This window comes from Pantherophis guttatus, chromosome 8 (genome assembly GCF_059756535.1).
Source record: "Pantherophis guttatus breed Tessera chromosome 8, ASM5975653v1, whole genome shotgun sequence".
NCBI lineage: Eukaryota > Metazoa > Chordata > Lepidosauria > Squamata > Colubridae > Pantherophis > Pantherophis guttatus.
The window spans coordinates 31,484,891-31,512,339 of NC_142070.1; the positions used below are offsets into that span (position 1 = coordinate 31,484,891).

At 36.6% G+C, this 27,449-nt stretch overlaps 2 protein-coding genes across 9 annotated transcripts in view; one reads left to right on the forward strand and one right to left on the reverse strand.

The window, feature by feature from the left end:
* TBC1D9 (TBC1 domain family member 9) overlaps positions 1–2,807 on the forward strand; it is a 54,913-nt gene extending 52,106 nt beyond the window's left edge. For both annotated transcript variants that reach the window (XM_034442964.3, XM_034442965.3), the window contains exon 21: positions 690–2,807. In XM_034442964.3, the coding sequence (XP_034298855.2) occupies positions 690–1,394 (705 nt within the window). In that variant the 3' untranslated portion in view covers positions 1,395–2,807. The remainder of the gene's footprint in view (positions 1–689) is intronic.
* Positions 2,808–10,708: 7,901 nt separating this feature from the next.
* Positions 10,709–27,045, reverse strand: ELMOD2 (ELMO domain containing 2). Of its 7 annotated transcripts, none has more exons than XM_087874558.1 (9): positions 26,607–27,045; positions 25,594–25,741; positions 23,760–23,788; positions 20,001–20,098; positions 18,047–18,176; positions 15,223–15,356; positions 14,912–14,980; positions 13,778–13,911; positions 10,709–12,196 (listed from the first exon to the last, which is right to left on the reverse strand). In XM_087874558.1, exons 2-9 carry the CDS (start codon positions 25,736–25,738, stop codon positions 12,045–12,047), a joined length of 891 nt encoding a protein of 296 aa, XP_087730684.1. In that variant the 5' UTR covers positions 25,739–25,741; positions 26,607–27,045; the 3' UTR covers positions 10,709–12,044. The 7 variants fall into 7 exon arrangements, with proteins under 7 accessions (XP_087730684.1, XP_034257337.1, XP_034257336.1 ...); XM_034401446.3 differs by having other exon boundaries at positions 26,724–27,012; XM_034401445.3 differs by having other exon boundaries at positions 26,682–27,002.
* Between the last annotated feature and the right edge of the window lie 404 nt (positions 27,046–27,449).

Sequence of the window (27,449 nt, forward strand, 5' to 3'; positions counted from 1 at the left end):
AGGACAGTGGACTTCCTTGATATTCTTCTCATGCTCTGTATTAGAGGTGAGCAGCCTCTAATCAGTGGAGCTTCACTTTTTCATTTTGCCCTGTCCGGAAGCCTCATATGAGTGGATAGCCTCATATGTCCTAAAGATTAGGACATTTTGGAGCTACACATTTCACTTTTAATTGGGTAAACAAATTGCCACAGCAATGGGAGGGATGCAACAAAGCAAACTATCTGGAAAGGTAAAATATTCTATCACTGGGAAAAGTGGGCTTATTATTCCTTTTTCTTCTACATCTTTTATATCTTTATTAAAGATGAAAGGTTGAGAACTTTGAAGTGTTATATACCTATCATGTGCCCAAGAACAGTATGCTTGAATTGGATTGCATGCTAGATAGTTAAAAATCTTTTTAAAACAACTTTGCAAGATTGCACTGGTTATTGTTAATTATTATCTAGAAGCAAGTACTCATCAAAAGCATATGTGTGTGTATGTATAAAGAAATAATCTCTTACAAAGTAAGTTTTCACTACGGAGGTATTGAACTCTTCACAATGTCATTATTGAAACTAGACAGGTGTTGTCTAGTCAGTCTGTTGGAAGAAAAACATCTGGGAGCCCCTTCTTAGAATTGGATTTGAATAGGATGAACATCTGCTTATCAACAAAGCATTATATTTATCTTTTACATCTAGGAGCAATTTATTGAACTGTGTAAGACCATGTATAACATGTTCAGTGAAGACCCAAATGAGCAGGATCTTTATCATGCAACTGCAGCTGTGACAAGTTTGCTTCTAGAGATTGGTGAAGTTGGTAAACTGTTTAGTGTCCAATCTATAAAAGAGGCTGAGAATACCAGCAAAACTATTCAGAATGTGCTGATTCAGAAGAAAGGGAGCCAGCAGTACCGTCTTGACCGACACGATCATTTTCAAAATGGTTTTCTTGATGAAGAGGAGAATATTTGTGGTGACAATTCACAGATGGAGGATGTTAAACTGGAAGATTCTTCTCCTAGGGATAATGGAGCTGGTTCTTCCATGTTGATTTCTGATGATGATACTAAAGATGACAGCTCCATGTCTTCATATTCTGTCCTGAGCGCAGGTTCTCATGAAGAGGAAAAGCTGCACTGTGAAGACATCAGTGAAGACACTGTTTTGGTACGAAGTAGCAACCCAACTTCTCTGCCAAGAAGTAGTAGTAGTATTGATAGAGACTGGGCTATCACCTTTGAGCAGTTTTTGGCTTCCCTGTTGACTGAACCAGCACTTGTGCGATACTTTGATAAACCAGTGTATATGATGGCAAGGATTACTAATGCTAAGAATGTGCGGATGATGGGAAAACCCATAATATCAGCAAGTGATTATGAAATCTCTGCTATGTCAGGCTAAATGGACTGGATAAGTAGGGGTTTTTTAAAATTCTTTTAGGTTTTTGAAATATTTATTATAGCCTCCACAGGTCCTGGTGTTCACAAAATTTATTAGTTATTATTTATGGAAACAGGTTGGGATGTACAGTACATCTATTTTATTTTGAATTATTATTTTTCTCTAATGGGAAATATCATTAAAATGCTTGTCTGAAGGGAAATCATTGTCATTGGTATACGTATTGTTAGTCTTGCTATCCATGGATAAATAGTGAAAAATTGTTCAGTTCTAATTTAATGAACATTATGTGTCTATGTTTTTCAGACAGATCTGAAATCTCTGAATAAGGAAGGAACCTGAATAACTTAGAATATTGCAAGCATAGAGTATGCTGCAGTGTATCTGCAGAGTTCCTGTAGAACATTTTCTTTTAAACTTGGCAGAATAGCACTGTTAGTATAGCTTTTGTGCATACAGAGTTGCTTCCCTCCAAACTAAATTAAGGGTAAAATGGACAGGAACTCCATGTTTGCACTTCAGCTGTTGTGCTTGTACAAAAATAGATTAAGAAAGTAATAGAAAGGGATGCTGTCAACTTGTTTAGGATTGAAAAGTAAACTGTGCAACTTACCTGGTAGGTTTCTCTTCACATAATTTTTTTAAGAAGGCTTGTTATTTTTTAATACTTTTTAAAACATTCTTCAGGGATACTGCCAGGAACTTTTCTTGATACCTGTCAACATCCTGACCTAAACAATTAATGGTACCCCTTTTTAAAAAAATTAGACTTTTTAAAAATTCTGTAGATAATTCTGTCTTATTGATACTTTAATCCTAAACATCATAAACTTAGTGTACTGTAGATGACAAATTCATAGCCGAATTGCATAATCCTTCATTAAAACAGTTATTAGCAAGAATGTAACCTGTAAAATAGCTGCAAGAAAATGTAATCAAATGTTTGAAAATCTTAATGAATGAAATTGTCACTTTATTTATAATTAACAGAATGTGTTGAATGACAAATGGAGCACCTGCACTTTGAATTCTTGCTTAATTTTCAGAACCATTAGTTGGACACAACCCAGTAGTAGAGAACATGCAGTACAAGAAACACTTACCCAAGTAATGACTGAATGCTAATAGAGATGTGTTCTGCTCTTTGCAACCTATCTATTCAAGGAGGAGAAGAAAGAATGCTTTAAGTAACCCTACACAAATACTCCCAATATGGGCCCAAGACCCATGTTAGGACAGGATTGTGTCTAGTCTTTTTACACATTCATAGGTGATTGAATATGAGTAATTTTTATCTACTTTAACTTTGTTTGCTGTCTTCAAAAAACCTCATTTTTTTCTCTTTATGTATTGTATATTATTGTAATTATCCTTTTTAAAATTAAAACATTGATTTGATTCTTATTTAGAGTACTTAACTGTCTGCAGTGGTTTTTTCAGAAAGGAAAGCTGAATGTTAGATTATAGTTCTGCTAATCTCTTTTCAACATAATTTTAAATTAGAAATTTAAATTTGGCACTGGAGAGTGACAGCCTCCACAGCAGATAATTTGAGGAAAAAATGGAGGGGGGGAAGCCCGAGATACATCACTGAATGATACTGCACATACACTAAGTTTTCATATCTCCTTGTAAGATCCACTACACAAAGGTGCAATTATCTTCCAAGGTAATTGCATTGAGATATTATATTGAGAATTTTTAAAAAGCAGTTTCCAATACTATGTTTAGGTGCTATTTAGTGAGCATATAGCTTTAAGCGAAAAGGATAGAATAAGAAAAGACCAATAGAAAAAAAAATAGGAATTTTAGTAGCTTATTGAATTACAGGTCATTTGTTAACTGATTTCAACTACTGAGCCGAAACAGTTTTAAGGGATGATAGGCAAAATTGTACATTTATATGGTCTGTCCCTCTTCCTCATAAAGGCAAACGTAATACCAAGCATGCCTGCCAGTATTTTAGTAGGTAAACAGATTAGAATTCTTGGCAGACCAAGGTTTTGGCAGCAAACTGCCGAATGCCTGCCAAGACTGTTTTCACTCCCATAAAGCAGAAGAGGATTTATCTTCAGTCCATTCCAGGAGCAACAAATTATCCATGAGACAAGAGTTTAGTCAATGTTCAGTCCAAAATATATCCAAGCCGAATTTCAGAGATCACGATGTGACTTTCAGAGTTTAACTTTGTCCATCACAAAGCCTGAAGAGCAATCCCACCCATTTTTATTCCTGGTGGGGCGTGACTCCGTGACTCAGCTCAATCTCTGGCCTTCCCACGCCTCTTCCGTTGCTGCGCACGCTTCTCCCTCCGACGCTGCCTGGGATCAAGCCAGGATTCATCATCCTCGCTCCCTATCAATTGGTGCTCCAATATGCCTTCCTCCCAGCACATCCCAGGCTGTTCCTCCTGGCCTTCAGATGGAACCTGAGGCATTGCCAGAAAGGAGGGTCTTGGAGAGGGAGGCCTTGTCAATTCCTCCCCATCACCTTCTGAGTCCTCTTCCTCTGTCAGGACAGGCTTGGGAGTCAGGGTCACAACATTTATAGATACTCACTATTGCATAATATTTATAGTCTGGGATTAGTAAATTTAGTGTTTGAATCAAAAATTGTGGAAAAGGAAGTGACCCCAAGGATCATTTAGTTCAACCCTCTGCGGTATGCAGGAAAAGTGCTATAATTGTACTCAACAATGAACTAAAGGGCCACCATCAGTGAACTGTTGGACAGCATTACTTGGTCTGTGTGTGGATGTTTGGGTGGTTTGGGTATTAAATGAATTTCGTTGTATGGGTATACTGTGTATACAGGTACAATGACAATAAAGTTATTATTATTATTTTAAAAAACTAAGTAAATTATCATTAAAATAAAGCTGTCCAGCTTTTTCTTAAACACCTCCATAGGTAGACTGTTCCATTGTTATATACATCTTACCATCAAGAAATCTTTCATTATGTATTTATAAATTACACAATTTTGTCTGTTATTTCTGATCCTAGTTTCTGTGGCAATGGCAAATAGTTCCTGACTGTTTTTCTTATGGTACTCTTTAATACTGTACACTTGACACAGAAATCACATCTCTCATGAGTCATCTTTTCTCCAGAACGAATAACTCAAGTTCCTTCAGTCTTCGTAGGATTTATTTTTAAGTCCTTTCTGCAAGTCAGTTCAAACTTGTCAGAACAGATCATGAAAATATGGTATCATATTCATATTCAATACTCAAGCTGTTATTCTACACCATACTGTACATCAGGATAAAATAGAGAAGAAGAAGGACTTCATCTGTTTTAGTATAGTGCTTCTTCTAAAGTAGCCCAGAACGACATTAAAACTAGTAGCAGTTTCATCTTGCTAGCTCATGCTCAGTTTCTTATCAGTGAATACAAGTCTTTTTCCAATTTAGTGCTTCTGTGTCATTTTTCTCTGTGTATGTACACCTTGCTTTTTTCCTCTAAGTGTAATTTACATTTCTTCCCATTGAACAGCATCATGTTCCATTCAACCCAATCTTCCAGTCTATACAGATTAGATTGCAATCTGGTTCTGTTATATCATATGTTAACCAATTTTGTTTATTTGTTCTGATGTTGAACTCAAATGCATAGGAAAATAACATAAATAGGCCTATCCCAAGCAAGAAAGTATACATATTATAATTATTTTGCAGATATTATTATGATCCAGTTTCATTTTTGATCTGATAAACAAATATTAATTTAATGCTGTATTAGTGTGCTACATTAACCCTGTAAGCCAAACAACCATATTTTGCTTTACATGTTGTATGAACCCAGATGGTATGGATGGTCGTTTGCTATTTCAGTATGCCGTGTGAACTAGAAACTGAAATAATAAACTATAATTCAGTTAAGAATAGTTTAATGTATTTTGCAATCATAAGTGGTATCATGCTTTAATTAATACTGCACTTATATATCAGTTTTTTTTTTAAAAAACTATTCAGCTTGGTTCTATTTGACTGCAATCCTTTTATTGACATATTTGTATTAGTATGGGTAAGGAAAACATATGTAGTTATTCAAAATTGTTGTGCTACAAATCAGACACAAAAAGGACATATTAAAAGCCATGCCAAAAAATAGAGCTAGCAGTTGGAAATAATAGTACATTTGCATTAAAACTATGAAATTGCTTTAATTCTACCAATTATATATCAGTTACTATCTATTTCTTTCAAAAATGTTAATATGTATATAAAACGTTAAAGGTAAGTAATTAGCTATGATTTTCTTAGATGTAGAAAACACCTCTAATAACTTTGAATAACTCTTTATATTTACAATTCTTTAAAAAAAAGTATGCTTTTTTTTAACATGGATCCAAACAAACAGCCCAGATTTTATCACAGTGACAATGAAATAAATGATACAAAGTTGCTTCTTTCTCCTTTATTTCTATTGACTTTAGAACCACTGACAAAGAAGATACAAAATAACAGAATTGGAGGCTACCAAATCAAGAGCATAAATTAAAATCATAAGCAGATGTGCTTATAGTTATTCAAAGGATTCTTTAGAATTGATAACAATATATATAGCAGTATGGTTTATTAAACGTAAAACAATTTCTATATTAAAAACGTAAAACAATTTCTATATTAAATGTACCTTGTTTTTGGTATCAAATTTACACATATTTACATATATACGTTCAATGCAAGAAAACCATTTTGTGGATGCTGTTTCAAATGCTGAATATAAGGAGAAGAAAGCCTGTTTGGCATGCCACTTCTGGAATATTTTTCAGCAGGAGGCTTATTAGACATCCTTGCTGTGATCGAGTTAAGTACCAAGTAAAAACATTCTTTTCCCTCTCATTTTAAGTTTTTGAAGCATCAACAGCTGTTTTTATACTGTACAATGCACTGACTGCAGTTTGAGCAAAATAGCTATTCCCTTGTCTCCGAGAACAATAATCCCACTGGAGATCTCTGACTTGCATTCTCATGAGGAGCAACTGTCTGGAGCATTTGTGGGTAATCATATCCTCTCCTTGTCCAGAGAGAAGTTACAAAGAGTCAGTCTAGTTCTTCATTACAGCACTTTTTTTGCAGTTATCTTCAGTTTGCCAGTTTTCACTTTCCCGGAAGTCCATTTTTATCCTTTCCTATTTGCATGTATCTGAATTGATCTGATATGGGAAATGTTGAATCCAGTGCTTAATCTATAGGAACACAGTTACAGGCTACAGTCTGTAATTGGAGAGTGGTGGCATCTAGCCATCTCAAGTTATAGTTAATAGTGATCCAATTTAAGATTTGATTGACAAGGTTCCATATGTGTTGATAGATATTTGTGGCTCTCAAGCCAGTAGTTATGTATTAAGGTTTCATGCCTATGCTGGTTCCAGTTAGAACTCCTGTTCCTGCAGAAAGGAACTTTTGATCCATGGCTTTATGTATTTTATTTGGAAGAAGCATAGCTAAAAGAACAAACGAGGCATATCTAAAACGGATTTGGAATGTGCAGAAGCAGAAGCTCATCTTCTGGTTCCTTCTTCTTCAGAAAAATGAAAGATATTCTGCTTCCCAACTCATTAAAACTGAACTTTTACTTCCGTTCCAGTGGGACTCTTTGTGTCCACCTCAAATACTGCATTTTATGGTTCCAAAATATACTTGTCCACAATTGCAGAGAATCTGATCATGAATGGATTTCTGCCATATAGAGAGGCATTCCTATTTAGGTGACTGTCAGAACCCCATTTCTAGCCAGGATGTTTAGTGTGGAGGAAGATTGATAGTAGATTTGTTAAGGTTTGGGCAACATATGCAGAATAGGCAAATGTTTCCTTGGAATGACAGCATTTCAACCATGTTTAAGGCCTGCCATGCAGAGGCTTAAAAACAAAAAGGATTCTGGTAAGAAAGGTGATATGGTGCTTCAACCTAATTGTTCACTGATTTGTGAAGTAATTATATTTAGAACAAAATAGTAGGGAAATTTGAGGATTAAATCCAGTTTATTTTCCTCTTCTTTTCTCCATTGCTGTCAATAGTGGAAACCTTATTTTACTTTTGGAGGTTCTTTTAGATAGTTTCTAATAATTTTCCGGGGGATCTGCCTTCATGTGAATAAACACTGACCCTCTATACATGGAGGAGATAGGACCATTATACTTAAACCCACTCTCCCTGAACACAAATCATTGTAATGCAAAACAGAGAGGGATGTGTGAGTAGAAGAAAACTATTTATTTAAATGTATATACATCAGAGAATGTACATATCAAGTTAGAACACAGGCAGTAAAAAGTACAACTACAGCATACTGTATCAAAACAATAGTTTTGAATTTTTCATCTTAACGTTCTCATTCCAATGTAAAGAGCCATAATTTTTATTGCTTTTATAATCACACACAGGAGTGGGCACAATTTGCCTTAAATTGGTCTCCGTTCACCATGTTTCTCACAGTAAAAAAAAAGAGAGAAAGACAATTAGAACATAGAAAAAGCACATATATTTATATCCCATTTTTTATTCAGGAGCTCAAGGTGCTACGCTTAAAGCTCCCTGAGGTAAGTTGGGCTGATGGAAAGTAAATAGCCCTATGAGGCTCAGTGATTTAAAACTGATGAGAACCTGGGTTTCCCTATTCCCAATCCTATGCCTTAACACCACATTGTTTTTATTAATACCAAAGTAACGATATAGGACAAATGCAAATAGAAATAGGAAGAAAAATGAACAGGACATAGCATTGAATACTGACATGCATTTGTAATAATGAAAGGTCAAGCAGCAGCAACATTCAAAGTTGCAATTAAATATTTATAGCCTTGTGAGCCAGCCATTGATTTTTATAATGTTCTTCTCTTACTTGAGGAATCAATTTAATGTTTTCTTCTAATTTTCTAGGGCAATTTTAGTATATTTTTATGTTATTAGTCATTTTCAGAGATCAAGCTATTCACACATTTCACAACATAAATTTATTTTATATCAAATTCTCTTTTAGGAATGCCCACTTCAAAACATAATTGAAAAGGATTTTACAAGAATTTTTTTCATCGTGATTATAAACTCACTCATAAATATGAACAAAAGATATCCTGGAACACTGTAATAGATACCCATCCTTTGGGGGAATATAGAACACTTGGGCATTGAAAGAGATTTAGTTTTATCGTTGCTCCACTGCATTGTCTCTTAGTCCTACCCTGAATATATACGCAACAATGATGTGTAAAATGCATTAGTTGACCTTGCCTGGTTTATTTATGGCAAAGGCAATAAATTAATCTCATACTATAGTTCAGCCTCAAACTCTGACAATCATTCCAAATGGATTTAGAGAATAGTCTTTTAAGAAATATGTAATGAGAATGCTTTATGCAAAAACGAAGGAAAAAAAGAAATCTGCCTGAAATTTAACAAGAATGCTGCAATCATTACTACCCCAATCTCATCACATTCTCTTACATTAAAATGGCATATTTCAATTTTTATAAAAGCTTAAAATCACCGTATTGACTCCATATAGATCATCCTCCATATATACTTAAAACCCTTGTCTTTGCTTGTAATTTACTCCAGTCCTATTCAAACAGATTATAGCTGTTTAGCTTCTTCCCATGCTGAGACATTGAGAGACCAATGTTTCTTACTCTATATCAAGTAATAATTGATATCCTGCCACATCAAAAATCGTTTTTGAAAGCCTCGATCAGATGGACTTTGCATATCACTGATACAAACCGGCTTATTGAAAATTCTCAATTATAACTATTAGCAGCTGTAAAAATATCACACTAGGTGAAACAGGTTATACGTCTGTGCCTTGTTTTAAATTTTACTTAATATTGTTTCATTTAATATAAGCACTTTTTTGTATCATGAACTTAATGATAAATACTGGTTTCTGCTTTAACTATTTTAACATTCTCTTTATATTTTATTAAACAGTATTTATTAATATGAGGATCTTAAGAAGGGAATATGAGTTTCCAAGCACTCACAAGGAATGTCCCAATTTTGAGGTTTTGCCTTTCATAAACCATATTCAGCCATTTTCTGAAAACAGCCACCACATGCTGTCAAAATTCTATATATGCCCCATGCTTACAAAGGGAGACAAATATTGTTCTAAAGTCTCCATTTTATAAGGATGGTGTTACAGCATATAGGTAGTCTTCAACTTATAATTATTTAAGGACCACTCAAAGTTACCACTGCACTGTAAAAAGTGACTTACAGTTAACCCTTGTACTTATGACCCCACGGACATGTGATGATGATTTAGCCACTTGGCAATAAGCATGTATTTATAACAGTTGCAGTGTCCCAGAGACACATAATTGCCCTTTGTGACTTTTCCAGCTGGCTTCCAACAAGCTTGGTCAATGAGAGAAGATGGATTTGTTTGCTTAATGACCATGTGATTTGCTTAATGACTGTAGTAAAAAAGTAGCAACTCATTTAATGACTGCACCATTAGCGATGGAAGTTATAGTCCCAATTATGCTTGTAAATCAAGCACTACCTGTAACAGGTTGCAGCCCTTCACACAAAAGTGGGAACTAATTCATATAGTTAAACTATAGCAATGTTTCTGCAGTTGCCCAAACATTGCAAAAGATCAGAGACAAACTTTGCTTCTTTCCCTGAATTGATAGTGACTATGAGACAGCCAAATTCTGAATGCCTGTATGTAAAAATAAACTCTATTTGGGAGACTACAGCGGCCATTTCAGCATTCAGTATTTTATAAAATCTAGCCTAGAAAATGTGATATTTTCCCTAAATATTAAAGAAATAGTATTGGACCCCCCTCACTATTACTAGCCTAAGGAAGTTGATGGCACTTTTAACCACTGGAGAAAGATTAACCCATAGAACTATCATTTAAATAACCAGTAAATAACCTTGTTAAGGTTCTTATAGCGACAGTATGTGTAACCCACAACTGTAGTATAATTCCAATCAAAAGCAGGCTAATAAAATAATTAGGATATCATGGGTGCTAATTTATTGCAAATCCTCCAGTAAAATACCAGTAAAATATACCAGTAAAATATACTGTAGTCTGAAATTTCGGGTGAATTGACTTAGAACTTTTGTTGGATTCCAATGTTTTGATGCATTTTACAATAACCTAATCTTTATATTATGAAAAATTATCTTATAGTTTAAAAAAATATTTCAATCAATAATGCATTCAATCCCATCATTTGCCATGAAAAGTATTCTCATACAACCATGAGATTTTTAATTGTTTCACAAGAGGAATCCCTGATTTATAATAAAGCAGAACTACATACATAAAGTGAGAACTCAGTAGGACAGTGCAGACTATTTTTTTTAATGTCCAGCATGCATTTTACATAGTATCTAATGTTTTCTTTCAGCAATTTTTGACATAAAATGAGTATTTGCAAGATAACTGTAAACACTAAAAATAAATCCTCTATTTCTTTGTCAGAGTCCAATCCATAATAAATTTTGCCCAACTTGTCATACACAATCGTATTTTCTTAAAATATGTTTCAAATACTTTTATTCACTTTTTTCTGGATTGGTGATATAATTTGCACATACTTTATCCTAGTCAGCAAGATTAAATATGCCCAATTCCAGTATTAAATGTTGTAATAGGCATATCCTAGAAGCTATCTAGAAATCAGTAAATCCCAGCTCCAGGGATGATACTCAATTGCTGTAAATAAAGGCACTTTAACAGCCTTGATCATTCTGTCCGTCTCTCAAATGTCAACAAGGCTAAATATAAAGTTTAGAAAAAAAATTAAAAATCTTTATAGATTTTCAACATGACTACAATTCTGTTGCCTAGATTGTCTGAGAATTATATCCAATATGTAGTCCGCAATAAGGTGTATTGAAAAAAGAATGTACTAATTATTGATTATCTTCTATTAAATATTTTAAGTTCTAATACTCTAATTTATATATGTCCTAAACCTAAATGTTGTTAACTGAAAAACCTGAGGGAGGGAGGACAGAGATTGATATTTGATAGCAATTGTAGTACAATACAGGCAAAATTTATTTAGTTTTATTTTTTATGGCAGTGTATGAAGTTTCTTTTAAAATGAAAGGTTAATCTGCTAGCTTCTATCTATATACATCCAAAGGGAGATAAAAGAGTTAATGAATATGACTAAAGAAGGACAATAAAGACAGCTTTCATTCATTCAAGTAACATACTACTTATTGATATATATTCTTTTCCAAATCATAATAGACCACTACAGCTTCCATATTTGAAAAGAACAAGATATACAATATAAAAAATCTAGAACAAATTTTCCATTAATGAAGTATCATAACATCTTTTTCTGTAAATCAAACATCAATCAAATTTGAATATGAAGCTATTATTGAGCAACATGATAAAGTTCAACAATTATTTTACACCTTCTACTAAGTGTAGAAAAAATGTGAGGTCCTATGACCCAATGAGGATCTTTATATTAAAAAAATTATCTTTAGAGTACAATGTTCAGTCTTAAATAAGTATTGATTGTCCAAGCATATTTTCTATAAAAATAATAATGGATGTATAAATCTTTGAGCAATAAATGGAGTTTTTGGTTGAATACCAGAGTTTTGATCAAGTGCATAATATTTATGTACAGAAGTCAAAGAATCACACATTTCTAGTTTTCAGTTTTTAAGGCAAGGACCACATCATAATCCAGGAGTTGTCTTTTGATTTTGTCATGAAACTTCTCTCTATACTGGTTGAAGTACATAATACTCTCCGGTTTCTCTTCAAACCAAAAGTTGTCAAATTCGTAAGTCAAATAACCTGTGAAAACAAAAACAAAACAAAAAAAAAATCAAATACTTGTTGTGAGAATATAATATTAGAAATAAGTAAAATATTTGTTTTATTAAAACTAGTTACTTAAGTACATTTGAATAGCTTTGCTGAATCAAGCCAAGGCCTGTCACAAAACTGGAAAAAATTGAGGCTCAGGATCAACTGTCCTTGATAGATCTGTCTTGTATTAATTTATCTAAAAAATGTTTAAAGCTAGCCATATTACCAACACAGCTTGTGATAATTAATTCCACAAATTACTTCTGTGTGTGTATGTGTGTGAAGAAATGCTGTATTTTGCCTGTTCAAAATCAGGAAATCATTGGATTATACTCACTATGTTATACATGTTATTACTGTTGATCGTCTTCTCCCTGGTTACTCCCCCACCCACCAAGCTAAAGAGTCCTAAAAATGCCTTTTTAATGGAAGATATTTGATCTCCTAAATATTTTTGATTAATTTCTTCTGCACTTTTTTCCAGTTTTATTTTCCAGTATTTCAGATGTGGTAACTAGTACTGCACACAATGCTATAGATTTGGCATACTATAGTTTGGCATAAATGAATTGTTTATAGTTCTGTTTCATCTCATGCAATGCTTAGAATTGAAAAATTATTTTAGATACATCCAAAATTTAGTCACCATGAATTTTAAAGAACATTTTCCTCTTCTTGTGAAACCCCTACAGGAAGTCCTCAACTTATAACCATTTATTTAGCGACCATTTAAAGTTACAATGGTATTGTATGTGACTTACATGTGGTCCTCACACTTATGTCCATCATGGCATCTGAGTGGTCATGAGACCAAAATTTGGATGCTTGGCAACCAGCATGCGTTTATGGTGGTGGTAGCGTCCCAGGGTCATGTGATCACCATTTGTGACCTTCCCAGCCAGTTTCCAACAATCAAAGACAACAGGGGAATGGATTCACTTAATAACTTCATGATTCACTTAACGACTGCAGTAATTCGCTTAATAACTATGATAAAAAAAGTTATAAAATTGGGAAGGATTTATTTAGTAACCGCCTTCCTTAGCAGTGGAAATTCTGCCCCCAATTGTGGTAGTAAGTTGAGGGCTACCTGTATTTTCACTTCAACTTTCAACGCAAAAGGGATTGACAACTATGCTACATGGTACTGGGGCTACACCAGTGGTTTGAAAGAGTCTCTTGATAAAGATCAGTCTTGCTGGTTTTTAGGAAAATGTTCAAGACTGAACTATTTTGGGACGCATTCTCTTAGCTTGTATATGATACCGAGTTTTTTCATATTTTTTAATGTTGCTCCTTATCTTTATTATTATTTCTTGTTTGGGGTTTTAAACCAGGTTGGTAGCTGAAAGATATCTGGTTGTATCAAGGTAGAAATCTGACTTATTTTGCAATAAACTTTGCAACAAAAGTGTTACACTTTTTCCAAGTATTTCTATAACAATTTAAACCAAATGGTACTTAATATGGTAATAAAAACTACTAATTACTAAGTCAACTGTAGAAGAGATCCTCCCAAAATATAAAAGCCAGCCATCTCTGTAAAAGACACTTGCAAATACTCACAGTAAAATTGATGGAAATCGTTCAGCTGAGGAGCACCAGGAACCAAGTTGTAAAAGTGGCTTTTTAAAAGTCCTTTTGTTAACAAACTGTAAGCCATCTCTGTCAAATTGATTCCAACGATTGCATAAGAGTATCTGCAATAAACAAACAAACAAATAACTAAATAAATGTTGCCTTCTTAAGAGAATGAAACCATCTCAATCACCTCTGTATATTATTTGGGGTGTTCCAAGAGTTATCCTTGTCATCAACAATCTAAGTGACCTCCATGCTAGGGCTTCCTATTGCTAACTTTGGTTACTCTATCAATTAGAGATAGTCCTTGCTTAATGATTGGTTGCTTAGTGACCATTCAAAATTAGGTAAGATGCCCCCCAAGCCAATTACAACTCGTTTTTGAAGTTCTGACAGCTACATTTCCCCACCCATAGTCACATGACTGCATTTTGGGTACTTGGCAACCAGCTTGGATTTATCGCTGTTTGGAAAGTCCTGTAATCATGTGACCATAATTTTCACTGTTTTTTTTTTTTTTTTTTTTTGCCAGTTTCCGTTGTTTACTTCTGGTTTCCAGCAAAAAAATTCCCATTGAGGAAACATTAATGACCCAGTGGGCTTTCCCTTAACAACTATGGCATTCACTTAACAATCACAGTTTGTTTAATAACCATGGCATTTCTTTAACAACCACTGCAAAAATGTCATAAAATTGGGTAATTCCAGAATCGATTATGATTATAAATTGAGGATTATCCGTATCTCCTTTCCTGGGCAGAAACAGTCTCTCTATAGTGGTTCAAGCATTGATAACCTTAGATTTAGAACACTGCAATGCAACGTAAGTGGGACCCATCCTTTATTTGGTTTGAAAGTTCAAGATGGAGCAGAATGCAGTGGCCAGGTTGCTGAGTAGGGCACATGGCCGTGTACAATACGCCTTTGTTAAAACATATCAAAAGAAAACTATTTCTACTGTACAAATTACTGACTTATTTTACAAATACACACACACACACACACCTTTTAATACAGATGGTAACTGTGCCTTGAAATTAATGCTCGACAAATAAAGTAATTATTACATGCAGGCTTGATTTTCCTCCATCTTATAGAAGAAACTGAGATACCGCTTACCCAAGTTTTGGATGATTTGAACGAATAAGGATTCGACGAGCTTCATGAGGATAATGTTTACTAAAATATCTGAAAGAGACACAAAATATTGTTCATAATCATTGCACTGCAGTTAATTGCTCTGCAATGTATTAAACTGAATTAAAATGTTAACATTCGCATTACCTTAAAGACAAATTAGCATATCTGATTTGAACAACAAATAGTCAATAACATATCTTCCATTAACAGCAGTAAATACATAGCCAATATAATCTATAAAATTTTAACTTTAAATCATGGGAAAGTATACTTATATACTTTATACTTACAGAAGATTAGTTAATCCTAGCATTCCCATTCCTCTGAAGTCTGTTTTAGGGTCATCACCTTGGAAACCAATATCACACCACTGCTTTGTGATTCTGGCCTTCAGTTTTTCATGGGGCATTAACAAATTCCAGAGCTGCACAAATATGCTTCTATTAATTATATTTCTAAGAACATTTTAAGTAATTCTAACTCAAATAAATTGATGCAATGTCTACTTTAAAAAGCAAAATCATATCATTTAAGTACACACACAAAACAATCATAGAAACATTACCATAAGGTCTACTTATAGTAGTAGTCTGCCATACCTACAAATCAGTTCCTGCTATACCATTTTCTCATTCACCATAAAACGTGGCTCACATTTTTATTTACTTAACTAATTTATATGTTATCCATCTTACAATGACACTGAGAACTGAGGGACATACAACATGGGCTTTGTGGTACCAACAAGAACTTTGTAATATTGTTGTACTTCCTAAGTAGCATCAGTTTTCTTGTATTTTAATTTCTCTTATTTTTCTTTTTTAAGTGTAATGTTAACAATTTGTGAGAACCTTGCAGGCTGGAATGTAAAAAACTTTTTACCTCAGTAATTGGATCCTGTTAGTGCTGATTGTACAACAATAGATTGTAACATATTGCCATTCTTGCAAAACAGAAAGCTGTTTCACCCAGTGGGAAAAAGCTGAGGATGAGCTGAGCACATGTAGGGGAAGCTGAGAAAATCACAGGCGCTTTCACATTGGGCAAAACCACTTCTTACATCACCCAAGGACTGGGACAAGGGATGTTTTAAGCACAAAACCAGCCCCTTAGAATGGCTTTGACTGGGGTGGGTCCTCGGTTAAAAACTGGTGAAATTTGTTTAATAATGCAATGGGGTTTGTTGGGACTATGGTTACGAAGCAATGTGGTCACATAGTATCTTGCTTTATGATCGCACTTAGTCCCAACTGTGATAAGTCAAGGACTATCTGTAGTAAAGATAATATTTTATCAGACATATATTTTTGTTCCTGCTATGAAAAACTTCTACCCATGTATTTTTTTGTTCACAAATCGGTTTATAAAATGTTATAAAATCCCCTGCAATTTCCTGCCAGCTTTCCCACTGTCATCCGTCTCAAGTAAACCAGATAGGAAACAGGCAAGAAGAACCAATTCTACTTGACTGTAAAGTTACATTAACAGAATTTTGAAAATCTGAAGAAACAAGCTTCACTTTTACCTGCCTGATCCATTAGAGCAGCGGTCACCAACCAGTGGTCCGCAGATCACTGGTGGTCCGTGAGAAAATTTTGGTGGTCCGCGGCGCACCCGAGTGGAGGAGCTGCTTCGGGATGAGCAATGGCCAGTCCTGTGACTAGAGCTCTGGAATATGGGACTGGCCAAGGCAACTCATGGTAGGGCTGTAAATCTCCACCCTAGAGGGAGGTTCGTGCAACTTGCAACTTTGCAGCACAGCCCTTGCTGGCCGGAATGAGATAATGGTGCAAGGGGGGTGGCACAGTGCAAGCTGGCCAAAGCAACGGGTGGCGGCAACCCCGGGCTGTTTCTTCCCCCTGCTGTAGCTTCCTGTTGGCTGAACCCACCAGTGGCTGTCCCTGCCCCTCACCCTCCTTTCCCAGTCACTCCTCGCCTGACTTGAGAAGGGAAGGGCAGGGATGGAGATTCGCTCCATATTCCAGAGTGGGAGGGAAGCTTCATCTTGCTGGATCTCGCGGGCGTTTCTTCTGGCCCTTGTTGGTGCTCCATGCACCTCGGTCTCTCAGGGAGATGCTTGACTTCCTCTCAGCCCCAAGACACTGGCTGGCCCAATGAGAGAGAGAGAGAGAATGAGAGAGAGAATGAGAGAGAGAGAGAGAATGAGAGAGAGAGAGAATGAGAGACAGAGAATGAAAGAGAGAAAGAGACAGAATGAAAGAGAGCGAGAGAATGAGAGAGAGAGAAAGAGACAGAGAATGAAAGAGAGAAAGAGACAGAATGAAAGAGAACCAGAGAGAATGAGAATGAGACAGAGAGAGAGAGAGAGAGAGAGAGAGAGAGAAAATGAGAGAGAGAATGAGAGAGAGAAAGAGACAGAGAGAATGAGAATCAGAATGAGAGAGAGAGTGAGAGAGAGAATGAGAGAGAAAGAGTGGGAGAGAGAGAATAAGAGAGAGGGGAGACAGGGAGAGAAAGAGAGAGGGGGGAGAGAGAGAGAGAGAGAGAGGAGGGAGCGTGCCTGAAGGACCCCATCCGGTCACTGGGAGTCGAGGCACTTCAGCAAGTGGATTCATATTAGTGGTTTGCGGAATTTAAAATTATGAACTTGGTGGTCCTTGAGGTCCAAAAGGTTGGGAAACCCTGCATTAGAGTGGATCCTTCCTAAGTTTCATTCTCTGCAGGCTTCTCCCTTTCCTGTCCCTAGGCAACTTCTCATCAGTTTTCCCAAGGTCATTCATACATTCCATTACACTCACTGACTTCATTGTAAGAAGCTGGCTTCTATTCAATTATCTGAAATTTAAATATGTCCTTACACCAGAACCACCATATATACATGGTTACATACTCCAATATCTAATTATATTAAGTACTTTTTATTTGTTCTAGACAAGTTAGTAAATCAATTTCATTAAATGATACTAATAACTGTAGAATATACTGTACCAGTATATCTTCCCCCTCTTTATAAATTCTTCCTATGCTGTCATTACTAACAAGAAATGTTGAGATTTACAGTAACTCTTATGTATAATTCATTTTATTCTATGATTTTTATGTTAAAAATTTAAATTGCTTAATTATATAATACAGAAGTACCAAAATGTTCACCTCCATTAATTGTTCTTCATGTTCTTTATTGTCTGAATTATATACTTGTTTTTTGAGCTCTTCCACTGCCAAACAGAGTTTCTTGTAGCCTGATATTTGGAGCAAAGATGATTGTAGCTTTGAAGCAAATCTGCAATAAATTGAAAATTCAGAAAAGTCTAAGTAACATGTGATACAATGTGAAACAATGTTCAACTGCCAAACAAATAGAACTAGCAAAACCAAATATTCTATTCAGAAGTGAAATATATAATTTTAATGTTATAAATACTCTGTTTCCCTGAAAATAAGATCCGGTCTTATATTTTGGGGGGCTCCAAAATAAGCATTAGGGCTTATTTTCAGAGAAATAGATTATCAGGGTGATTAGCCCGGCTAGGCGCCCTACCCCCAGCACACACACAAGAAGCAGCAAGCGCATGGGGACCGAAAGTATCCAGCAACAGCTGCAGCCTGCCGATCCCTTGGCTGGTGCACTCTGGGGCTGCGCAGCCCGTGCAGCGCAGGTGAGTTGATTCCCTGTCCAAGCAGCAGATGGAAACAGAGGCACAGGGGGGAGGCAGGCGATCCAGATGCGCCACACAGGCCACGGGAAAGCCAAGAGTTGGTGGGTCAGAGCAGGCAGGCAGCAATGGGAGACTCGTCTTTACACGGTGGCACCGGCACCAGACAGAGGCAGAGAGGCAGGGCGGAAGGCAGGCGATCCCAATGTGCCGTGCAGGCCCAGGCAAGCCGAGATGCAAAGACAAGCCTCCTGCGGCAGCCCAACCACTCTAGCCTGACTCTTGGCTTTTTCAAGGCCTGCACAGCGCGTCTACATCGCGTGCCTCCCTCCAGCCTCTGCCTCTGCCTGCTGCTTGGACAGGTAATCAACTCACCTGCGCTGCGTGGACTTAAGCTGCTCTAAGACATCATTGGCCTGCACACACTTGCCACCTCCAGTGGTGACCACGCTCACTAGGGCTTATTTTTGGAGTGGGGCTTATATTAGGAGCGCCCTAAAAATCAGGCTAGAGCTTGTTTTCGGAGGTCTTATTTTTGAGGAAACATAGTACCGGATTTGCCAAACTAAGAGCTATGCCGGGCATTAGAATATTCCAGTTCTGACCTACCATATTATTGAGTCAAAGTTCCATCTAATCACAGTGTGGTATTAAAAAAATGTAAGACTTTCCCATGATTGTTCTGTTCTCTCTTTATGCACATATGTCTAGTTTGATTTGGATCACTACTACATATAGTGCACCTATCCACTGGGGAGCAGTAAGGGCGAAAGTAACAACACACTACCACACAACCAAGCATGTTATATGTCAAATATAGTTTCACCCTTCACCTGCTAATTTGGTAAAAAGTAAAAGCACAGTAAAAGCAACCACTGAATAGAAAAATATATTATACCTCTGAAACTATACCACTTCCATTACCTAATCTTGTATTCTCTGCTTTTCAAATGTCTCGGATGATCAAAATTTGGAATAATTTGAAGTCATGTTTAACAGTCATAAATAAGTGGCTGTACAAAAACATGATATACCAAGATATCCTATTTCATTTTGATATGTTATAATAATGTAATCTAGTCTATTATAATAATCTAATATAATAATAATAATCTAGTCTTATAATGTAAGACTAGATACTCACTTCTTCAATTAAACTGCAATGTTTCATAATAATTACAATTAATAAGGATATTATGTTCCACTGAGTAGAATATCTAATCTATTAGTTTCAGTGAAATCAGTCTCAATTAATTCTTTATTTATGCCAATATTAATAAATTTACAACAGCTTAATCATTTGTCTTATCCATTACAGTATTATGCATCATAAGTACATTTAAATATGAACTTACTTTTTTCACATTTTATCTAAAGATTGCTTTACCAAATAGTTATCAAAACAGACAAGATTTTTCTTGGGATGGTAGCAGAGGCTGTAACAGACATACCCTATATCTTTCTGTACTTTAATCTTCTTTTCTTCTATTATGCATGCAACACATTTTTCCACTTCGTCTTCAGTAGTGTTCAAAGCATATTGCAAGGACTAAACAAAACAAAGTAGAAAATTAAACTTACATTAAAATTAAACAATATATAATTTTGATAAGTAATATTTAAAGTCTCAGAAAATATCTGAATATCATCAGTTAAGGTTTCCGTAGATTATGATGATCATGAATTTTAAGTACTGGTTCAATTACATGTGCATAAATTAACCTGTGTATAAAACAAACAAAGAAATATAATAAAAGCAGGTTTTTAAATGGTACAGCCATCTTTTAGTTTGAAGCAATTGTTCAACTTGTATAAAAATCTACCTAAGGGCGGACTCCTTCCCAAGATGGCTGCTAAACAGTACGAACTTTTTCCTGATGATGATCTGCCAATTTTGCTGCCAAAGCTGATTCTTTGGCAAGACTGCTTCCTGAATTTGAATGGGAGCACTTAGGAATGACCCAAGATGGCTTTTGGATGGCTGTGCACCTTCCTGATAAGGGGAGTCTTGAAGATTCCAGTTCTCTTTGGGAGAGGTTGCTAAGCCACTGGATATATATCTTCCTCTTGGCAGTTCATTTTCTTAAGCATGCTTGGGTTTTAACTTCATCTTTTGAATTTTCTGTGTTACTTTGCTTTTTATCTTTAAAAGTTGATTTTTGGCTAAATGCCTATTTATTTTAAGCTCCTGCGGGACTGTTTTTTTTCCTTTTGATTTATGTAGTGGTTTTGAATAATTTTTGCTTCTCCATAAGGAGACACAGCATGTCTTTGGATAGTGAAAGTGCTTTTACTTGATTTACATTTTTATTGGTCATTCAGGGATTTTGTATTTTATCAATTTGCAAAAAGTTTGGAGTTTATCTTTCTTAATCTTTCTTTTCTAATCTTGGGGACATTATATGTGCAGTATATGTGTTAGCCTTTTTAATGTACTTTTTAAATGTTGTTTCTTTTCTTTGTTTCTTTAAAAAAATTGGTGTTTTATATTTTAACTTTTTTTTAATAAAATAAAAATATATTGAAAATTTACCTAAACAGCAGAATCTAAATTGAAATAGTTGCTCAGAAATAGCACTACATCTAAGTTCAATATGGTTTATTCTACATTTAGGAGTGTTACCTTATTTCAGAAATTATTTTATAACCATGAAGAATAATATTGGTTTATTTAATAGATATACTGTACAAAATTAAGCAAATCTGAAGGCAGAGTATGTAGTTTTTTATTTTCTCTTTTTGTCTAAACAATCTTGTGATATAGGCTAAACTAAGAATAAGTGACTGGGTCAAAATTACCAAGTAAGTCTCTTTAACAATAATAATCTATTTAGTTTTTCAATTATAATGAAACTCATCAGAAGTTGCTAAAAAATACCTTCCGAATGTTTACATTTTCAACGTACATTTGGCACATTGCTCTTTGACAATTATTAAGAGTTAAGCACCAACCTGAAGGTACTCTGGTGGACATGTAAGAGAGCTAAGAATGATTGGACTCAAATATATATATTAATTCAGAGAACAAATGAAGCTAAGGGCTTTTCTTTTAGGTTCAATAGACAGGCAAATAAACATGGAATTTAGTTTTTATATACGATAGCAGCAGCAAGGCTTCTTCATGCACAGCAATGGAAAGGCTCACAAATACCTACAATGGAAGAATGGAGGATGAAACTAATGGAGTTGGCAGAGATGACAAAATCAACTGCTTTGATTGGAGAAAAAACTCTGTCTAACTTTATCTGGAAACAACTTAACCTTTTTGTGTGAAATGGAAACAAAAGAAAATTTAACTTCAGAATCTGGTGACTAGATTTATTTGATTTCAAAAGAATTGTACATTATCATCTAATTTAGTTCAAAAGGTTATTATATATTTTTGTTTTATACCAAAGTTGGTAGTTATTTTCTGTTGTAGCTTTCTTTTATTGACTGTACCCCCAATTTTGTTTTCCTTTTTCCCTTTCTCCCTAGGTTTTTTTTAAAGGTTTTATATTTTTTTTTATTTAAAAGTTGCTAAAACATTTCAATTCAGATGGAACTGAGTTTCAAAATTTTATGCAGTCATGTGATTTTAGAACAGGTAACCCTCAAGTTATGACAGCAATCGGGACTATTATTGCTATTGCTAAGCAATGTACAGGTAGTCCTCGACTTATGACCACAATTGAGCCCAAACTTGGTTTGTAGGTGAAACATTTGTTAAGTGAGTTTGCCCCATTTTACGACCTTTCTTGCCACCGTTCTTAAGTGAATCACTGTAGTTGTTAGTCAAACTGTTGTTAAGTGAATCTGGCATCCCATTGACGTTACTTGTCAGGTCACAAAAGAGGATCATGTGACCCCCCCCCAGGACACTGCAACCGTCATAAATGTGAGTCAATTGCCAAACATCTGAATTTTGATCACATGACCAAAGAGATGCTGCCACAATCTAAGTGTGAAAACTGTTCGTAAGTCACTTTTTTCAGTGCCTTTATAACTTTGAATGGTCACTAAATGAACTGTTTTAAGTAGAGGACCACCTATAGTTGTAAAGTGCAATGTCACATGACTGCATTGCATAGTAATGGCAATCTGGGGCCATTCCAATTGCCATTATAAATCCAAGATGCCCAGGTCATTAAGTTGAAAGAAATGGGAATCCCAAGTAAGAAGCAAAGAGGTACCATGCAGAGGCTGGTGCAGTCCCCGTGCGAGTTTGCAAGAGGCCAGGAAGGGCCTGAGAGGCCTGGCAGAGGCTGTGTGAGGGTGGAAAAGGTGCTATGGGCTGGAGAAAAAACAGGAGCAATTTACTAGAGCAATTTGTGAACTTCCCTGCCAGGTTTGCCATTGACTTTGCTTCTGGGAAGCCAGATGTCAATCACATGACTACAGCTTCCTGACATTGTAATTGTGAGAATGGTACCCAAACCTCCAGATCATAATCACGTGACCATGGGGATGCTGCAAAGGCTGGAACTTAGAGAACTTGTGGTATGTCCATTTTTTCAGCACCTCCATAACTTCGAATAGTCGCTGAATTAATGGATATAAGCCATGGACTACCTGTAAAAGGTTTTAGACTTTCTCAAAACTTATCAACTTAAAGTATGAAATTACACAAAAGAAAATGCAGTGCAAAACTCTACTAACAAGAAAGACATTGAAGAAAAAATATTGTTGAGAATCTTGAAATAACCAAATTGAAGAAGAAACTGAATTTGGCAAGCATGCTTTTTAATTTCAGCTGCAGAACTCCTTGAAAGTTTTATAACTAACATAACTAACATATTCATAATCACGACAACTGAATTTGACAGTGCTCTTTTTCTGAACTAATAGTCAAGGTTAGTCAACCATTTTAAATCTGTTGAGTGTTTTGCTGCTTACAAGTATAGAAAGTAAAGTGATTTGAGATTAGAAAGGCACACTTTATAATATTTCAGAAACACCTTTGGTCCAGAGAGGTAGTCTGGGATCCTGTCAAGCATGTCCCTTTTGCAACAACATGGCAAAACCTCTGACTCCATTTCTCAAATGAATAAATATTACAAAATGCAATGTTTTGAAGGAAGAGGATGTACTCCATTGCTAAAGCAGTATTTTAGACATTACATGTGTTGCAAACTGATTTTGAAATGCAAGTTAAAAACCAATTTTGATGGTTCTTTTCTCATAAGAAAAAGAGGACAAAAAGCACTTTGTACAGACAACATATATCCTACCTTATGCTTCGATGATTCCAGTGAATACTCTGTAATGATAAGTGTTATATTTATTAAAGCTATTCACAAAATCCCAAATATCATTTCTTATGTTTACAAACAACAAATTAGTGAACATTATTCTGGTACTAATTAGCCTTGTAAAAATTTTTATAACTCAGTAAAAAACATGTTAATGAATACTCAGGAAGTACAATATAAGCAAACTACAGGTTTTCTTACTGTTTATTAATATGCCTTTTGAACCATAAAGTGGTTTGTTCTGAAAGCAACTAGCAGTGATCAGTTTGCATAACATACCAAAATAAACTGTAACAACAACTGTCATAGTGTGAGAGTCATCTTTACTCATTGCATGAGTCTTTGTACATGCCCATGTTACCATTATGGAATGTTTTAGCATGACATGATAATAAGCTAGGCTATCATCAATAGAGCTAATTAGATGTAAAAGATGAGAAGGAAGTGGAAGCCTTAGGAAAGCAATGAAAGCACCAAGACGGAATGGCTGTGGGTATCGGCGTCTCGGTTCCAAGGGAATATTCCATCTTTGGTCATAGGGGGAGAGGTGTTGCCCCCTGTGGATAGGGCGCGCAACTTAGGCGTCCTCCTGGATGCACGGTTGACTTTAGAAGACCATGTCACGACCGTGACCAGGGGGGCATTTGCCCAGATTCGTCTGGTGCGCCAGTTGCGCCCCTACCTGGACCGAGATGCCTTACACACGGTCACCCATGCACTCGTCACCTCCTGGATCGACTATTGCAATGCTCTCTACATGGGGCTGCTCTTAAATACCACTCAGAGGTTTCAGCTGGTGCAGAATGCGGCCGCGTGGGTAGTGATGGGAGTGTCCCGATGCTCCCATGTCACACCCCTCCTGCGTGACCTGCATTGGCTACCGGTTGCCCTCCGGGTGAGGTTCAAGGTGCTAGTGATTACCTATAAAGCCCTCCATGGCTTAGGCCCGGGGTATTTGGCGGATCACCTGCGGCCAGCAACAGCTCCCTTTCGCCCTGTGCGCTCACACAGAGAGGGCTACTTGGGGTCCCGTCGGCCAAGCAATGTCGGCTGACGGCCCCTAGGGAGCGAGCCTTCTCTGTGGGCGCACCTACCCTCTGGAATCAGCTCCCCTTGGAGCTCCGGGTAGCCCCGACCTTCGCTCCTTCCACCGTGACCTTAAAACATGGCTGTTTCGCCAAGCTGGCCTGGACTGAATAGGGTTTTAATGGGAATTTTAGTTTTTTATTGTCGTATTTTAATCTGGACTTGTTGTTTATTGCTGTGAGCCGCCCTGAATCCTTGTGGAGAAAGGGCGGCATATAAATCCGATAAAATAAATAAATAAATAAATAGGCCTATGAAAAGCAGATGAAGGTAGGACTTAAAAATATCTCTAATTAAAGAAAACAAGAAATGGGAATAATAGTTCCAAATTCAGAAAACTAAGAAATAAAAGTTAGGGGAAAAGAGTCTAAGGAAAGAAAGCATAGAGGGATAAAACTTGCTTGATATAGCCTTAGCCGTGTATGTAGACCCTCTTTGAGGGAAATAGGCAGTTTAGAAATAGGAAATGTAAATAAATATATAAATAATCCAACTACTACTGTTCCAACCTATATGGAAAAAAGACCCAATGTAAAGGTAAGCTAATACTTAATGGTTCTCTACCATGTATAACCAGGTAATTGGCTTGCAATTATAAATATTACCAATTATTTAAATGCTACTGAAGGACTTTCAAAAAGTTATGAAAATTACATGGGTTTTCAGATCTTTTGGCCTGTCATTGGCTAATATAAAATATTGTCATAATAATGTATATACATATTACCTATTTGTAGTGTTCTTTTTGCATTTTTCCTTGTGCCATTGCAAATACGCTGCAGTTCACATTTTCCAGTTACCAGTCTTAAGATCCACTTTAGCCAAAATCGAAAGATATTTGTATAGAAATATCTCCATAGGTCTATAATCATTTTCTATAAAAACATAGAAAAGAGGGAAAGGAGTCATAACAAGTATTATAAAACTTTATTACATTCTCGAGCATTTGTGCAGCCTAATTGCCTTCTTTCTAAAACAAAAACTGAACTGGTAGCTTTTGTTAATTGGCTGAATTTATTTGTTTGTTTATTTATTTAGCAAACAGCATGTGCATGTCTATTGAAACGTAAAGCATTTCAGATACCATCCCTTGCTGCTTGTAAAATAGCTCTGGGTTTGATTTCATAATTTTGATTTGTTACCTAATTTTCTCCACAAAGCACCTGCCTACCTAAGCATTTATTCTGGATTGCTAATCCTCTCTACAAGCCATCAAGAAAAGTTTAACAAAACAGCAGAACAGTACTTTAAAAAGGCAAGTCATTTGCATTGCCAAGATTTCAATAACCTGCTCTCTGGTGGATGTTTTTTTTTTTTAAAGGAGCCAGAAGATGCCAATTTTTTTTTCTAATATGGTTTGAGCTAGCCCCTCAGTACACAAAACCAAATATTGTAGAAACGCCCTAATCAGCAATGCCTTAGTACTAAAAAGAAAAATATCGTATGTATCCTCCCCCTCCACTCCGCCTACATAATGTGCTTTATCCCAGACGCTGATAATAGATCCCTTTCATTAGCTGAACAGAACCGAGTCCCTATGAGGATTTTCTCCACCGTCCGGCTCCCCGGGGCAGATTCCCTTATTCCCCACCCCAACCAGCGCTGGGTGCCCGCCCTCCTTTAACCGTTACCAGGCTGATTACATCATTCCAGCGAAACCCAGCAAAACTGGCCGCAGCCTCGCTTCACCTTCCCCAGCAGTTCCTTCTTATGCTAAAAGGAAGTTGCCTTGCCACAGACCCGGAAGTGAGATGGGGCCGGGTAGGAGGAGGTAACGGCATTTATCCACTCCTGTCATTTGGGAGCTGGGCGTACCATTCCCCTCCCTTTCTGTTTTTCCTTGTCTTTCATTCCCACCTCCCTTGAAAGGACTTGAACTGGCGCGTCGGCCTCCATGGAGACCACAGAAAGCCCGCCAAATTCCAAAGAGGAAGATGCGAATCTCCCCTTTTGTGCTGGGCGGGGCTTTCAAGTTATCGGATCAGGGCCGGCAGCGAGAAGAGGCTGGGAACTGCCGCTGCCACCGCCGCCATTACAAGGCAACCGTTGCCACAACAGCTGAGGGGCCGCGGCGTCTGGGCTTGTAAACGCCCCTGCCGGCAACTGGAGGAGATCGGTGCTGAAAGGGCGGGAGGGGAAAGGCGGCGTCCAGCGGCGGGAGGCCCCCAAGAAATCACTTAGCGACGCCGGGGAGCCCTCGGTCGTCATAAAGTGTCTTTTTGTAGCGCGGCATCTCCACTCAGGGCGATGAGGTGTTGCAGTTGCGGAATTTCGTGAGGAGGAGGAGGAGGAGGAGGAGGAAGCAGCGCTCAGTCTTTAATGAAAAGAAGGACTAGGGGTGACACTATAGCAGTGTTTCAAAATCTCAGGGGCTGCCACAAAGAAGAGGGAGTCAAGCTATTCTCCAAAGCACCTGAGGGCAGGACAAGAAGCAGTGGGTAGAAACTAATCAAGGAGAGAAGCAACTTAGAACTAAGGAGAAATTTCCTGACAGTGAGAATAATGAAACAGTGGAACAACTTGCCTCCAGAAGTTGTGAATGCTTCAATACTGGAAGTTTTTAAGAAGAGACTGGATAGCCGT